Below are 18180 nucleotides of genomic sequence, written 5' to 3'. Positions count from 1 at the left end.
GATCCCATAAAATAGCAATGCGAATTGAGTAGACAATTTGCTTTCATGATATTAGTTCAGGTATTGTTGTTGGCCAGAACATCACAGAACTGTCATGCTCCACTTTGAGTAGTGCATTGAGAGATATTACAACCAAATGGGAAGGCAGGTAGACTTCAATTTAACATGTTATCTGAAAACTTCACAAAGGAATTACCATTGTCCCAATATGGTAACTTTTAAAATTCCTGCATGGATTGTGGGCTGCCCTGGCCAAGCAGACAGCCCTGATCCCCATTCTTGAAATTGCAGTCCATGTGGTATATGTACTCCACAAAACTGTTAGAAATGGGGTTCCACTTTGACCCAGAGTGACAGTGAAGAAATGCTGATATAGTTAAGTCAGATGGATGAGGTGGGAACTGGGACTATTTCCAATCTGGGACAAGTGTTCTTTAGATGTTATATGCTTATGTTATAGCAAACATAGTTCTGTTCATAGCCTGAGCAAATCTGTGGCCAAACATGTACTAATAGAAAGCTTTTATAATTCTGCAGGAGTAACAAACTTGGACAATTTCTCCACTATATTCAAAATGTTACTAACACACAGTAGTCAGACAAAAGTTTCCCTCCACTGTTGTTTCCCTGATAATGGTGATACTTGGTTGTTTCCTTCTAGTTTTTGACTATTCCTGCAGCAAAGTGAGTATCAAAAATCATGACCAATTGAACAAATATCCCTTCGTTACAGCAGTGACTGGACTTCAATATCACTTCAGTGACTATAAAGCACTTTGGAATGTTTTGAAGCCTTTAAGTTTGGATCTTTAATATTTGGAAATTACACTAAATAAATAAGTGCTGTTCTCTAACTGAGAATAAAAGTGTTTTGTTAGCATGGATCTCTTCTTCAATGAAGAGAGGATTTTTATTCTACTGATTGCCTTCATCCATTTATTTGGTTTAAACTCAACTCTTTGACAAATCAAATACGCAGCCCAGTTTTCTACCAGTCTGTAGTGTACTACCATGTTACATCAATATACTGCTACAATTTGCCACATTAAATTATAATTAAGAAACTTGCTAAAGATGATATCTGCATGAATTATAAATTGAAAAAGTTAATTGTTTCATCCCACTTTATTGCCTGTACCATTAAAAACTTTCTGCTTCAATGAAGAATATGTGAATGGAGGCTGTGGACTCCCTACAGTTTTTGAAGCTCTTGAGTCTGAGCTCACTAGTAGTGTGGAGTATTTCATTAACTAGTTCCGTGTGATTGAAGTGACTGGAAATGTAGAATGTCATATGCATGTGACCGTGCTAATCAGAAGTTTAAGTGCCTCATGCAATGAATCCATGTAGCCTTGGCTAGATTCAAGTTTGTATAATCAAATGTTTGATGAAGTGGTGTGACAGAGAGAGGAGAAAATTTCAGCACATTTGTTTTGGAAGGCAATCACTATTTGGAGTTGAGCTCTTGGATATTAGGATGTATGTGAGTGATTGTGATCACCTGACTACAGGGCTCCTTTTGAAAACACAACTGAAGAGAAAGTGAAAACTAACTCATTATTTTATTAAAGTAAAAATGTGGAGGTAGTGGCTGAGGATCAGGCAGATCCAGCCACTGTACTGTAAATGGGCACGTGTATCATTAAAGCTGTGTATTGAAGTAGCTGATCTCTGTATATCCAAGGAGTATGGAGCTCGTCCAAATGTATCTTACAGGTCAAGCTTTGAAATGAAGAAGCAATAAGCCAGTGAAATGGTACTATCACCAAAACATGATTGATCAATTGAATTCTATCAAAGAGAGTGGACAGCCAGATTAAGTCAGGGCTGATAGGTTCAATGAGTTAAAGCATGATGTTCATTTCAGCTTCATTTCACCAGTCTTTGCTTGTGAAATTGGTCAATCAATAGAGGTTGAAGATCATATATCGGTGACCATCTTATAGGGAATATAATCTACTCTAGGCAGCCCCTGACTCCAGCTGTCTTCACTATAATGGAGACAGAGCTGAAACTCCATCAGTATGACTGAAATGGGCTGATATCTCGGACAAATGAAAAGTATTTTTGGAACTCTGTTGATTTATCTTTTAGTCGGGTTGATTTACGGAGAAACTGTAACTATCTTGGAGGAAATATAATGATTTTGCTTCAAAATTTGTGCAATAAATATATAGCTAAAATATAATCATAAATTTTGATTTTTATTCTGCCTTGTGAAAAATATATTTTTTTTGTTCAGTGGTTGTGGAATGGATTGGGGAAGAGAAGGCTGTTTTGTTTGATAATGTACAAAATTAGATCATTGGTTTTGTTTTTGTCCCTGAAGACTTTTGAATAAAAAAAGTAATGTCTTTAGATGCATTTGGAGGCTGAAAAGAAAGGTGGGATGTGAAAGTTTATTCAGATGAGAGAAATGAAGAACTGGAAATCTGAAAGTGAATGCCTTGTAGGGGTCTGCTGATTATTTTTATATTTGCATGTAAAGAAACAGTAATAATATGGTTCCTTTAATTCATTCACTGTCAGTGTTGAAGTCTCCTGTTGTTCGTCATATTTCTCAAACTGTGCTGTATAATATTTAGCAATAGAAATGATCTTTCCAGCTGCTAAATGCTTCAAAGTATTTGCATATTTGATACTAAAAATTAAACCTGCTGGATTGAGGATACATTTCAATATTTTACAGACATGGTTAAGATCTCCTTCAAAAGTTTCACTATCCACTTCTTGTAGCTTAAGTAAATCCATTCTACTGTATAAGGCTCAGAAAGATTTTCTTTGGCAGTGTCTAAAGTAGAAATCTCAAATAGTCCATCAATGTGTCCAGCCCTGTTTTCTCTCTTGGGTCTTTTAACACAATATGCTAAATGCCTCTCTGTGTCTGTTTTGTCAAGGTGCTCAGGAAAACCCCATGCAGAACGGACACTCCCATCCGAGCCGGGATTTTCTGCGGAAACAGATGAGGGGTGAACTCTTCACACAGCAGCAGTTAGAAGTGTTAGACAGAGTCTTTGAAAGACAGCACTATTCAGACATCTTCACAACCACAGAACAGATCAAATCAGAGCAGGTGAGAACAAACATTTTCATTCAACCTCCCTCATTAATGAACTGAGATGGGCCTTGCTACAGTGGACCTTGGAGGCCAGAAGTTTGAATCCCTCTCCTATCAAAGACAGTGATGCCAACTAATAGCCAGAGAAAGCCAAAGATCTCAAGTGAAATGCATTAGTCAGTAGGTCAGTTTGGATCGTAAGTGGGATGAAAATCTCTATATTACATAGAAACAGAGCACAAGAGCATGAAAAATGAGCAAAAGCTTGTTTATCCCAGTAACTTGTGGTGGAAGGCTGTTGAATGGGGTTTTGAATTGAGAAGGAATGAATGGATAAGAGATGGGGTCCTCAATGCAATGCCAAAAGGTCAGGTCTGTCTTTTTAGTTGGAGATACAATTAAAAACAGGAACAGTGTGGGATCAAGGAGTGACTGATAGAAATCTTTGTGTCATAATTGGGTTACATAGAAAAGTAGGAACTGGAATAGGCCATTCAGCTCCTTGAGTCTGTCCCTTGCTAAACTTCATTTACCTGCTTTTGCTAATATGCGTTGATACCCTTACCTAATAATCAAAACTCATTGGGTTGAATTTTTATCTCCTGAAAAGTGGCACGGAAGGTGGTAGGAAGGAAGGGTAATTGGATGTGTTTGCATCAGGGAAATACTCACTGCCTTTCTGCCACCACAGAAATTAAATTCTGAGTGGGGAGACCCAAGCTTGACTTTCCTACCTTGCCATTGGAGCTCTTTAGTAGTCATTTAACACCAGCGCTATGATTGACTCTGCCTCCTGCAGGCAAGAACAGTGGCAGCCTTTCTGACGAGTGAAAGAAAGTGGCCTGCTTGCTGAGTTGACATGGGGACTGGATCTGACCTAATCTAGTCTGAATGGAGAAATGGATGGGGCGCGAGGGTTGGGCTCCTACCCCCACACCCCTATTCCCTGCAGTCCTCACCTCCACCTCTGCAAAGTCACCTACCTTGCCCTGCTGTTCCTGGACTTCAGCATTGTTGTACCAGCGGCACCATTACTGCACCAGGATGTGATGAGCCAAAATTCAGCTTGGTGACCACTTCAGTGCCTGATAGGCATCCATTTGTGATGGTGGTGGGTGTCCTGCATGTCATGGCACCCACACTGACAGCACAGATTGGAAAATCCCAGCCAATAAACCTCAGTCTTGAAAATTGCAAATCCCTCAGCTTCCATAGCACGGTGGGAGATGAGACTTCCAGATTTTCCCTCCCTTTTATGAAGAGGTACTTCCTGATTTCAGTTGCAAATGAACTAGCTTTAGTTTTAAGGTTATGTTTTCTGGTTCTGGGTATTTTTGATCAGAGGAAATAGTTTCTATCTTCGGTCTCAGACTATTTTTGTAATTGTTCGAGAACTTAGATCAAGAGAAGCGACATTCATGAAACTTATATTTGTAAGTGTTTAAGCCCTGTTATCATTTTCATCATTAGTGTTGTCTTTCTCTTTAAAAATGTTAAGTAATTTTTAAATTATTTTAATCTATAATAAGACCATTAGTTCATAAGATATAGGAGCAGAATTAGGCCATTCAGCCCGTTGAGTCAGCTCTGCCATTTGGTCATGACTGATATGTTTCCCAACCCCATTCTCCTGCTTTCTCCCCGTAACCCTTGATCCCCTTACCAATCCAGACTCTATCTATCTCTGTCTTAAATATACTCAATGACCTGGTCTCCACAGCCCTCTGCGGCAATGAGTTCCACAGATTAGCCACCCTCTGGCTAAAGAAATCCATCCTCATCTCAGTTCTAAAGGGTCCTAGACTCTCCTGCTAGTGGAGACATCTTCTGCATGCCCACTCTATCCCGACCTCTCAGTATTCTGTAAGTTTCAATGAGATTCACCCTCCCCACCATTTTTCTAAACTCTATCGAGAATAGACTGGGCACTCACTCTCCTCATATGACACGCCCTTCATCCCCAGGATCATTCTTGTAAACCTCTTTTGGATTCCCTCCAGTGCAAGCACATCTTGCTTTAGATATGGGGCCCAAAACGGCTCACAATATTCCAAATGTGGTCTGACCAGTGCGTAATACAGCCTCAGCAGTACATCTACTCTTCTATTCTAGCCCTCTTGAAATTAATGCTAACATTGCATTTGCTTTCCTAACCACTAACTGAACTGATACGAGCAGTTTTGCTTTTCTCTTGGAATGAATGTATCAAATCTGTGATAAGTAATGTAGAAAACAAGAACTGTAGAAGATAAATTTTTATTTTCTCTAATGGTCTTCACACATCAATTGGTAGAAGTGCCACACCATTAATTTGCATTAAAGAAACCTTGAATTTCTACTTGGCAATGATTCACAGAATCACCTCACCATGCTATGTTTTAAAATAATTTGAACTGATCATTCCAGACAGCTTTGACCTCTCTCTGTCATCCAATACTATTAATTGATGTTGGCCACAGTCTGTTATTCTAACACAGGACATCACATAGGAGTTATCCCATATAAGGGTGAGGGTTAACAACTCTCCAGAATTGGAGCCTTCAAGAAATAAAAATTGATCTCCAGGACCCTGCTGTGTCTAAATCTGTAGAAAAACCATAGGAACAATGAAAAAACTTTTTGTCACTTTCTCTTCACTGGATGTAAAAATATTGAAAAACTGTTAAAAAGGCTATTTAGCTGACAAGTAAACATCATCCAATTGGGTAATGAGATTGTTTTGCTTTCCAATTGGGATAGGAAAGCAGTGTGTCACAAAGAAGCCACTAATGACTGTAGTGTGGGATGGAACTTCCAGGAATAGATTTAACCAGTTACTGACACTAACAAGGGCCCAGTAATGGGAAGAATCCATAAAACTCCATAGATGTAAAGGTCAGAGATAGTAAGAACTGCTGATGCTGGAGTCAGAGATAAGTGTGGAGCTGGAGGGCCGTGCCTCTCTCAATAGTAGGACCTTATTCTAAAAATACACAGACTCTTGGCCAATTCTTGGGTAGTTTGAGTGCCTGGCCAGTAGTGGTTGGGTTGAAGGAAGGTTGCTTGACACCAGTAATTTATTTTCTCTCCGACCTTTCTACAGCCTTTGAGGTAGGAAGGGGTTAAATTTAAGTCAAGATATCAGCTCCTAGATAATGTCCAAACAGAAATGTAAATCATAGCAAATGCAATTAGAGGCATGCCGAGGCTAAAATAAGCCTCAGCAAAGACAGTTTAGCAACTTATTCTTTCTGCTCAATGGTGAGTGGAGGAATGCCGCAGGATTAGCACTGACATCCCTCATTGGGGTACAATGTTCTCTGATTTGAAGTGATTCCCTTTGGCTCGGTCTGGGTGATCTTGTTCCCAAAACCTTCCCATCAGCAACATGCTTGGCCATGCATCCACTGAATTTAGCCAATCCCAAATTTATGTCTCTTCTGGTCGTGCTGTAATGGCCATCAGAATGATTTCCTGTGACATGGTGGTTTAAATTGACTGATTTTACTGGTTACTTGGACAATAGGCAACTAATCAGCAAGTTATTGGGGGGAAACAAAAAACTTTCCATGAGTAAGGCAAAGACAGTTGAAATGGAGCATTAAACCATAATGTTGTGTAACTGCAGATATAATGAGTCCAGTCATCGGGAAACCAGCATGTCAGGAGAGCCTGGAAGGGATTTTGGAAATCGAGCAAAAAGAGAGCCAAATGGGTTTTGCCTTTGACTTTATAGAGTCATAGAGTCATACACCACAGAAACAGACCCTTTGGCCCAACTTGTCCATGCTGACCATGTTTCCTAAAGTGAATTATTCCCATTTGCCTGCGTCTTGTCCATATCCCTCTAAACCTTTCCTATCCATGTACCTGTCTTTTCAATGTTGTAATTGTACTCGCCTCTATCAATTCCTCTGGCAGCTTGTTCCATACATGCACCACCCTCTGTGTGAAAAAGTTGCCCCTCCAGTCCCTTTTAAATCTTCCCCCCACCTCACCTTAAACCTAAGCCTTCTAATTTTGGACTCCCTTACCCTGGGGAAAAGACCTTGGCTACTTCCAGGTTTCACTACATTGGCACTTGTGTAAATGATTGCACAATAAGATGGTGAGAGTCAGCTTGGCTCTGTGGGTAGCATTCTTGTTTGAGTCTGAAGAATGTGGGTTTAAGGCCATTCCAGAGACATGAGCCCATAATATAGGTTAACACTTCAGTGAAATACTAAGGTAGTGTTTCATCTTTTGGACAAGATGTTAAAGCAAGGCCCCTTCTTCCCTCACAGGTGGACAGAGCAGGGTCATTCTCTCTGGTATCCTGGTGAATTATTTACACTTAAACAAACATCACAATATCATAACACTTACAACTGCAGATACTGAAAATCTGAAACAAAAACAGAAATTGCTGGAGAAATTCAGCAGGACTGGCACTATCTGTGAAGAGAAAGGGAGAATTAACATTTCATCTCCGGTGACAGTAACAGCTCGGCAGACACCACATAATTCTCTGAGTTGGAAAGTTGTGGGTTCAATCCCCCAGACGCTAAAACACGGTGGCTCAGTGGTTAGCACTACTGCCTCACAGCACCAGGGACCTGGGCTCAATCCCAGCCTTGGGTGACCGTCTGTGTGGAGTTTGCACATTCTCCCCGTGTCTGTGTAGGTTTCCTCTAGGTGCTCAGGTTTCCTCCCACAGTCCAAAGATGTGCAGGGTAGGTGGATTGGATATGCTTAATTGCCCATACTGTCCAGGGATGTGTAGGTTAGGTGCATTAGACATGGGAAATACAAGGGTAGATAGGGGTTTGAGTCCAGGAGGAATGTTCTTTGGAGAGTCATTGTTGGATTGAATGGCCTGTTTCCACATTGTAGGGATTCTATGCTATGACCCTTCTTTGCAGAAAATATCAGATTATCTGGTCACTATTTGCTTGCAAATGCAAATTAGTTGCCTTTTTCTCATTACAACAACAACCACCTTTCAAGAAATTTTAAATAACTGAAGGCATGAGATCATGAGGTGCTACATCAATGCAAGTATTGATATATTGATTGTTACTTAGGAAGATAGAGACAGGATGGAAAGTAAAAAAACTTGTCTTTCGTACTGAGACCCGAAGCAATTTTAAATAGATATAGTTTTGAAGTGGTCTCACTGAAAGTGTGGCAGCCCATTTATGCAGAGCAAGGTTCCACAAAAAGCAATGTGACAATGATTAAATGATGTTTGTGGAGCAATAACTATTTAATAAGATTTACGTAAGTCTATTGCAAGACTGTCATGGTATTAGTCAGATTGTGATTGTAGAATAGAATGATGCAAGTGATCATACCAAGAGATGGTAATTGTCAAGTAAGCTTTTGATAGCAATTGTACATAAATATGATGTCAGTAATTGTACTGGAAAGTGATCGTGATTGGACATATGAAGTAACATTTGTTATGTAGTGTGTTATTGTGTAATGAGAGAAAGGTGATTGTATAGGACGATAATGCTAAATACCCTGTAAATTATGTTGCTTTTGCAATAAGATGCTAGTGTGTTTTCAAAGCAAGATGATGCTAGCAATTTGGAGAATGAGATGAAACAAGTGAGTATATCAGAAAGTTGTAACAGAATAAGATAACGTGTCAGGAGGTGCTTCGCAGGAATGAATATCCAATGAATTTTAAAGTTGGCCCATACGGGGCAGCATTTGGATGCTTTGTCAAAGAAGTAGGTTTTAAGGAGGATTTCGAAGGAGGGAGAGATAGACTGGGAATTCCAGAGCTTAGAAGTTGGAGGCACGACCACCAACACTGAAATAATTAATGTTGGGGATGCTCAAGTAGCCAGTATTAGAGGAGCACAGAGGTTTGAGGGTTTAGAGCTCAAGGTGATTGCAGATATATGGAAGGGGTGAAGACAAGAATGAAAACAAGGATGAGAATTCAAAAGTCAAGGCACTGCTGGAGCAGGAACTGATGTAGCTCCACAAACACCGGGGCTTGCATGAAGAGGACTAGGTGGAAGTTAGGTCACAATAGTTGGTGATTATACATCGAGCTGAAGCAAGTACTGCAAAATGGTATTGCTACAAAATGTACAATATTGCACTGTAGGTTGGTGGTCATTGTATAGTAAACAGTTGGAATTGTGTGCTATAAGAGTTAGTTAGTTATTGTACTGCAAGGTGGTGCAAATGTACTGCAAGAAAATGAAGTGTGTTTTTTTACAGTATTATTGTATTGCTAGATAGTTATGTAATCAAATGCGGGGATTTTCCAGTAAGGTGGTGGTGTGGCAATGTGCTGCAAGTGATTTGTACAGTATGATGTTTGATTGTGATAAGTTAGTGATTGCACAGTTAGGATGATGTAAAGATTGCACACTAAGCATATACTTAGGTTATAAAGGATGGTTACAATGTAAGACAATGTTGCCTGTACCAAAATTTGGCTTCCATCCTGGCAGCACCTGTTTTAAAATTCCCATCTGTATTGAGAATCTGTATTGTATCTGTATTTAAATCCCTCTATGGCTCAATCCTTTTTATGTTTGTAACATCCTTATTGGCCCTCTGAGATATCTGGGTTCTGGCTTCCTGCGCACTCTGACTTTCACTGTCCCATCTTTGACAATCTTCAATAGCTTGAGCTGCTGAGGTGCTAATCTCTGGAATTTCTTAACAAGACCTCTCTGCCTCTCTATCTCCCTCTTACCTCTTTTTAGGTATACACAGTTCTGTCAGGGAGGGCATTCCAAGATGGTGATCCAGTGACAATGAATGAACAATAATACAGTTCCAAATAAAGATGGTGTGTATCTTGGAGGGGAACTTGCAGGTTATGGTATTCTCATACATCTACTGCCCTTGTCCTTCTAGGTTGTAGAGGTCATGGGTTTAGAAGGTGCCATCGAAGGAGTCTTGGTGAGTTGCTACAATGCATCTTGTGGATGGTATACACTGCTGTACTGTACGTTGGTGATAAAGGGAGTGAATGTTGAAAGTGGTGGATGGAGTGCCTGTCAATGTCCCAGATGGCATTGAGCTTCTTGAATGTCGTTGGAGCTGTTCAGGGAACTGGAGCCTGGTGCTGTTTTGTTTGATGTTCGTTTGAAATGCCTTAGAACATTTTATTACATGAAAGGCGTTATATAAAATTGTTTTAACTGACTATAGAATGTGAATGTACAGAAAAGTAAAGTAGTCACAGTCCTACTAGACTATAGAGCTGATCTCTCATGAGACAGAGAGAGAAAGATGACTGGTGGTGGTTTAACCCAAGGGTCAGCATGCCTCAGGCAAGGGAAGAATTAGAATTAGAATTAGCTTTGCTGTCATATGTACTCAAATGAGTACAGTGAAAAGTTTACAAGTCACCACTTACGGCACCATTGTAGGTACAAAGATACCTGGGTGCAGATTCTTAAATTGAAGTTCTTAGGGGGAAAAGAAAATAGAAAAATAAAGAAATTAAAAGTCCAGCATTATAGATCATAGGAATAAATTAGAAAATAAAGAAGTACAAAGTTCAGAATAACAGTCCTTTCAACCCAGTCCATGCTGCCACCTAGTCTCTAGTCCATGATGTGTCTTGACTCCAGGCTGTGCCAGGCATCACCTCAAGGATCTTGAGGTTGGGAGACCACTCTGGAATCATCACGAGGCTGGAAGTCCATGCTGAGGCCACGCCGGCCCGGGAGACTGCCACACCAGAGTTTGGGTCCCCCGCTGGGGGTGGGGGTTCAGGACATCGCTGTGAAGAAAGAAGTTAAAAAGAACACAAAAGAGGGAAAAAATAGAGAGAGAAAGAAAAGAAACAGAAGGAGTAGACGAGCTCTGGCTGAAGAATCTGACTCAGCTGCCATTTGGAGAACCTTTCATTGTAATCTCAGCTGGTGTGGGAATTTAACCCGTGCTGTTGGCATCACTCTGCATCACAAACACTCTACATCTCAGTTGTCCAGCCAACTGAGCTAACCAACCCCCTCTTACTTTTGCCTTTATGCTTCCAGAACTAACTAATTTTGTTAAACAATAGCATAATACATAGAAACCTCCTCCAACACTGATGCATAAGCTTCATGTACTGTACCTGTCAACTTGCTCTTCATAGGCATTATCCAGTTTTCCTTAAATTATTCCATTTTTTCGCCATTTTCTCAAATATCATTAATGTACCTCCACCCCATTTTGCTCCTTTTTGGTAGTCCACTACAAATTTAAATATTTCATACTGGACTTCAGATTATAACTAAGATTTTCCTCATTATTGCTTCCTTTCGCAGCCGAAGCATTTTTTTAAACCTCCATCTTCCTAATTTGATATTCTTTTCTCAATTCCATCTCTTTATCTTTGCTCTCTCCTTCATCCTTTTTCCAGCCTCATGAATGCTTTCTCATTATATTTTTCCTCTCTCTGATGTTCAAGTCTTTTAATTTCCATTTCCCTTTCCATTTCAGGCTGCTTGAGTTCTTTCTCATGTTAAAGCTGCTTTAACTACAGAATTTTTGCTAACTCAAGTGATTCACCATTTGATGTATCTAGTTCCCCTTATATTTCTACCATTCTCTGATGCTTTGCTTTGCCAATATTTTAATTAACTCTGCTTTCTTCGCTCTGACAGGAAATTCCACTTTTAACCTACTTGCCAATTCTATCAGGTTGGCTTTTGTAAAGTCTTATAAATCCATCAGGGATACCCTTTTCAACTGCAGGGTGGTTTTAACTGTTACCAATGCCATCTTGTTGTATAGTATGAGAAACCAGGTATCTGCCCTCTTATTCTTTGTCACTTACCCTTACTCCACACCCAATCTTGTGTTGTTCTTGTTCAAATGATCCCGACTTTGAGCATTCAAACTTTTGTCATGAATCAAATTGGGAAGAATGCGTTGATAATAAAATCCCACAGTCCCACAAGGCATCACAAATGTAAAACTACCCAATTAAACCTCCAAAGTTTTTGATTTGCGTGATGGATTGCTATTCACGACTCAAGCTCCTGGTAACGCTCTGTCTCATAGCATCCACCCCGCTACTCTGAAAAGTAACAATCTTGTACAGCTAAAGTATATACTACACAATCTCACTTGATCTTCAAGTTGCAAACAAAAACACACTGTTGGTATCTTTCATCTATATAGCAGTTTCCAATGTCCATTTTCCAGTTTAAAGTCAGATGGAAGGATAGTTAGTTGCCCTTTTCAACGACAGGTAAAGTCAGATAGGCAAAGGAAGCCTAAATGAAGAATCCATGAAATATTTTCAAGATAATTTCTTGGAACAGCATATTCTGGAACTGGCCAGAAAGCAGTGTAAACTAGACCTCATATTTGCAATGAGACGGGATTACTTAGTGATCTCATAGTTAAAATGCTGCTAGGTAGCAAAGACAATAATATGATTGCATTTAATGTTTAGTTTGAGGGAAAGAAGAATAGGTTTAAAGCTATTTTTTTAAAAAAAGGAAAACTGAAGGAATGACAGCAGAGCTGACTAAAGTGAATTGGCAAATTAATTTAAAAGATTGATCAATAAAGATGCATAACAGGGTACTTCAGAATATATAGAACAAGTATTTGCCAGTGGGTAGGAAAAATTCCTAGGTACAGACCCACCATTTGTGGTTAACTGGAAATGTTGAGAAAAAGTAAAGAGAAAGCGTATAATTGTACAAAGATGGGTGGCAGGTCAAAAGATTGGACAGTATATATAAACAAAGCAATGGTGTAATTGGGAGCACATTGTCTTGGGTAGAAAATTGGCTAGCTCACAGAAAGCAGACAGTAGGTTAAATGAGTATTTTTCTGTTTGGTGAGATGCAATAAATGGTATGTCACAGGGAAGGGTATTGGAATTTCACACGTTTATATAAGTGACTCGGATGAAGGGGCAAGAAAGTATGATTGAAAAATTTGCTAACAATGCAAAGATAGGTAGGAAAGTAAGTTGTGTAGGCGACACAAGGAGGTTATAAAAATATTGAAATTTTAAGTGAGTGGGCAAAGATGTGACTAGTAGAGTTTAATATGGGAAAAAGTAAAACAATCCATCTGACAGAAAGACAATAAAAAGGAAGCATCTCATCTAAATAGTGTGAAACTCAGAGCTATGAGATTCTTAGGAATCTGGGTATCCTTGTGCATGAATCACAAAAGATTAGTCTGCAGTTACAGCATATAATTGGAAAAGCCAATAGGATGTTATCCTTTATTGTGAGGGGAACTTAATACAAAAGGAAGGAGGTTATGCTTCATTTACACAGTGCACAGAATGTGACTACATCTGGAATGCTGTGCACAGTACTGAGCACCTTATTTAAGGAAGAGTGTAACTCCACTGGAGGCAGAGCAAAAGTTTACCAGACCATTACCTGGAATAAGCATGTTGCTTTATGATAAAAGATTGGACAGGCTAGCTTGTTTTTGCTGGAGTTTAGAAGGGTAAAACGTAACTGGATTGAAACATATAAAATCCTAAATGATCTTGAAAAGGTAGATGTGGAGATGATATCTCATTTTATAGGAGAATCCAGAACTAGGGGTCACTGTTTCAAAAATCAAGGGTCAACCATTTAAAACTGAGATTAGGTGATTTTTTTCTAAGGGTTGTGATTCTTTGAGACTTTCTTCCTGAATAGGTGGTGGAAGCAAAATCCTTGCATATTATTACAGCCCAGGTTGATAGATTGTTGTGAAGCCAGGAGGTGATATCTTCTCAGAGGTAGATGGGAATGTAGCTCTGAGGTTAGAAGTAGATTAGCCATAATGGCAGAGTCAGCTTGAAGGGGCTGAATTACCTACTCATGCTTGTATCTTATAGCTGTGTGGAAGTGAAGATTGTACTGAGATACTAATTGCACTGTAGGATGTTGGTATTTGTAGATTATGATAGTTTTTAAACTATGATTCTTGAGATATTACATTGAGTCATATGGCATAGAAACAGGCCTTTTGGCCTAGCTTGCCTGTGCCAACCAAGTTTCCCAAACTAAACTAGTCCCATTTACCTGCATTTGGCTCATATCCCCCTAAACCTTTCCTATTCATGTATCTGCCCAAACGTCTTTTAAATGTTGTGACTGTACCCACCTCTACCACTTCCTCAGACAGCTTTTTCTACACACGTACCACCCTTTTTGTGAAAAAGTTGCCCCTCAGGATCCTTTTCAATCTTTCCCCTCTCACCTTAAATCTTTAGTTTCAGACTTCTCTAACCTGGGGAAAAGTCTTTGACTATTCACCTGATCTATCCCCCTCATAGAATCACGGATTCCTACAGCATAAAAAATAGACCCTTTGGTCCAACCAGTCCATGCTGAACATAATCCCAAACTAAACTAGTCCCACCTGCCTGCTCCTGGCCCTTATCCCTCTAAACCTTTCCTATTCATGTACTTATCCAAATATCTTTTAAATGTTGTAATTGTACCCACATCCACCACTTCTTCAAGAAGTTCATTTCACATGCAAACCACCCTCTGTGTAAATAATTTGCCCTTCATGCCTTTTTTAAATCTCTTCCTTAAAATGTGCCCCCTAGTCTTGAAATCCCCCATCTTTGGGAAAAGACAACTACCATCTATGCCCCTCATTTTTTTAAACCTCATTAAGTCACCCCTCAGCCTCCTATGTCAAATGCCTTTTTCACTACCCTGTCTACCTGTGATACCACTTTCAAGTAACTATGTACCTCCATCTCTAGGTCTCTCTGTTTGACAACACCCTCCAGGGCCCTACCATTAACTGTGTTGATGTTAAAATGTTGGTGATAGTACAGAAAACAATAGTGTGAGTATACAGCACGATAGTGATGAATACAATATAAAGTGTTCATGATATAATACTGATTATGCAGTATGATTCTCGTGATTTCTTTCTGTAAGATGCTGTAGGGTAGAATGGTCCTGATTTTGTGATAACATTATATTGATTATATAGTCAGATTCTATTGAGTGTACAGTAAGATGTTGCTTATTGAATAGAAAGTTATTGCAAATTGTACCATAGGGTAGCAAGTTGACTATAGGATGGTGATTATATGGTCCTGTACAGTAAGAAGCTGGTGATTTTATAGTATTTTGTATTGAATGTAGCATCAGAATGTTGATTTTGCAGTCAGATGATAATTGTACTAGAGGAAATGTGCTCATTGAACAGGAAAATGCTTGTGATTTTACTGTAAAGGTACTTAATTTGGAATGGCATACTGTTGACTTTACGATGATGTAGCCAAGGTAGGATGATGCAGGTGATTATGTGCAGGATTACTTGTGATTTTACGTAAGATGTTAGTGATAGTATGTTAGAAGACTGGGAGCATAGGAACAAGTAGTCATCAACATGCACCAGGAGGAAGCTAGAAACCTTTCTTTGATGATACCAATAAAACTTTGTAAGATCTGCCTTTAGATGACATGACCTAATTTTGATCTCACTGAAAAATATCTCCACTGGACATATCATTCCAGCATTTGTTTAGCTTACATAGTTTACTTCGTGCATCTGTTGTCTCTTCAGGCAATTTCAGAAACATGTCTCTCTTAAAAACTTTCATTTCCGCAAATTGATCTACACTTCCATGATTTTGTGGCCATAAGAGTTAAAAAGGTTTCCAACATTAGTTTTCCAGCCGTGAGAGAAGTCACAAGATCTTCAAAACATTTAACAACTATGTATCCATCTATGTGACAACATTCATTGTTTCTTATCTGGTATCTTAGTATAAACTCTGAAAACTCTGTCCAACTATCTACCTCCTTTTGTTTTTTTTCTCTGTTATTAGTTCATACTTTGGTTTACTGTCAGTCAGCAAAAGATCAAAATTATGAAGACATGTGTTCCTAGTTTTATTTCAAGATTGTTCTGCGACCTCAATGTTATTGTCTATTCTATTCTTCACAACAGCCTCTTCTACTTTTATGTCTGCTCGGACTGCTATTGTGAGCTCTTCCTCTCTCAGTATTTGGTGGCTCTTTCTCCAGATATAATCATTTTTTTGATGCAACAGTCATTTCTGAATTATTAGTATTTGAAATGCACTTTCTTATTTTCCACACTTTCACCCCATTTTACTAGTTCATGCTGTTCATCTCTTGATGATTTGACCAATATTTAAACTTGTGAGCAGCTTTTCCTAAGTGGCCTACAATTGTTGCATCCCTTCAATTATTACAGCCCTCTGGAGTACGTACAATCCGAGTGCATACCCTGGCTATTTGGCTTGTGGGTGGAATAACCCACATTGTAATCATCCAGTCGATGCACCTCAGTCTTCACCTCTGAACCTTCATCTCAAAGCACATGAGCATCTGAGATGCCTTGTTTACTTCTATACTGTGTTTAGAGCCAGAGATAATGTAATTAGGATCATTATCCTGCAACCATCTGGAGTGAAGTCTGAGCATGAACTACCCACCCATTTCAGGGTGGCTGTCAACTTCTTGTCTGGTTGATCAGTCAAAATTTCATTCAACACTTCATCAGTCATTATGATACCTTATAAAGTACATTGCCAAAAGGCCTTTCATGACAATTTTCATGATCACGATCTTCATGTTTTCATGCCTTCCTCTGAAACTGTCGCTGGCAAATTGCCATCCAACACTGCAAGAGTTTCAAATCCAGTCCCTAATCATTTCTACAGGCTTTTGACCATAATAATCCTCTTGACTTTACCATGTAATAATGGAGAAAGGCTAAACACAATTTCAGCCAACCTGTTTTGCCTTTGTAGAAGTGGAATCACTATCTAATCTTGCATTATCAAAGGAATCTGCAACAAACACAGGATGAAAACTTTTTGTGACCAGTATAATTTGTTTAGATTTATTGTTACCTTCGCTGTCTTCCTCATTGTGTGTCATTTTGCTTTGAATCACGTAGAAACAGGCCATTTGGCCCAACAAGTCCACACCGCCCCTCCGAAGAGCATCTCACCCAGACCCATTCCCCTACCCCTGCATTTCCCATGTCTAACCCACCTAACTTAAACATCCCTGAACACTATGGGCAATTTAGCATGGCCGATGTACCTACGCTGCACATTTTTGGACTGTGGGAGGAAACCGGAGCACCTGGAGGAAACCCACGCAGACACAGGGAGAATGTGCAAACTCCACACAGACACCCCGAGGGTGGAATTGAACCTGGGTCCCTGGTGCTGTGAGGCAGCAGTGCTAACCACTGAGCCACCGTGCTGCCCCTTGACACATGAAAACATCTATTGATTGCTCCTTGGGCATTTATGGGATCAATTTGCCGAATGTTACAGTTTAAATTTTGTCTTTTGCTGTAATATCCAAATGGGGAAGAGATGCTTTAATCCTTCCATTATATTGGCCCTGTGTCCAGTCCCCTGGAGTATTTTGAAATTTGACAGCCATTATGACTTCTTTCTTTGCGTCATTGTAGAATATTTTATATGTGCATCCATAAAGGAAATGTACTTTTCTCCAAGAATTCTTTTAAGTAAGCAGATCTCTAAGCTAACAGGATCACAACTTGAACACAAGTTAGAATGAACAGAGATAGTAGGAACTGCAGATGCTGGAGAATCCGAGACAACAAGGTGCAGGGCTGGATGAACACAGCAGGCCAAGCAGCATCATAGGAGCAGAGAGGCTGACATTTCGGGCCTAGACCCTTCATCAGAAAAGGGGGAGGGGATGGGGGTTCTGAAATAAATAGGGAGAGAGTGGGAGGCGGATAGAAGATGGATAGAGGAGAGGATAGGTGGAGAGGAAACAAACAGGTCGAAGAGGCGGGGATGGGGCCAGTAAAGGTGAGTGTAGGTGGGGAGTTAGGAAGGGGATAGGTCAGTCCAGGGAGGACGGACAGATCAAGGGGGCGGGATGAGGTTAGTCGGTAGGAGATGGAGGTGCGGCTTGAGGTGGGAGGAGGGGAGAGGTGGGAGGAATAACAGGTTAGGGAGGCAGGGACGAGCTGGACTGGTTTTGGGATGCGGTAGGGGGAGGGGAGATTTTGAAGCTTGTGAAATCCACATTGATACCATTGGGCTGCAGGTTTCCCAAGCGGAATATGAGTTGCTGTTCCTGCAACTTTCGGGTGGCATCGTTGTGGCACTGCAGGAGGCCCAGGATGGACATGTCGTCTGAGGAATGGGAGGAGGAGTTGAAATGGTTCGCGACTGGGAG

At 40.0% G+C, this 18180-nt stretch overlaps 1 protein-coding gene across 2 annotated transcripts in view; it reads left to right on the top strand.

Annotated features, from left to right (window-relative positions):
• Positions 1-18180, top strand: part of pax5 (paired box 5) — a 204866-nt gene that overhangs the window by 73693 nt on the left and 112993 nt on the right. For both annotated transcript variants that reach the window (XM_048594913.1, XM_048594914.1), the window contains exon 6: positions 2898-3073. In XM_048594913.1, coding sequence (XP_048450870.1) covers positions 2898-3073 — 176 coding nt within the window. The remainder of the gene's footprint in view (positions 1-2897; positions 3074-18180) is intronic.

Source organism: Rhincodon typus, chromosome 3, assembly GCF_021869965.1.
Source record: "Rhincodon typus isolate 14 chromosome 3, sRhiTyp1.1, whole genome shotgun sequence".
NCBI lineage: Eukaryota > Metazoa > Chordata > Chondrichthyes > Orectolobiformes > Rhincodontidae > Rhincodon > Rhincodon typus.
This window is presented reverse-complemented; position numbering and strand designations above follow the sequence as displayed.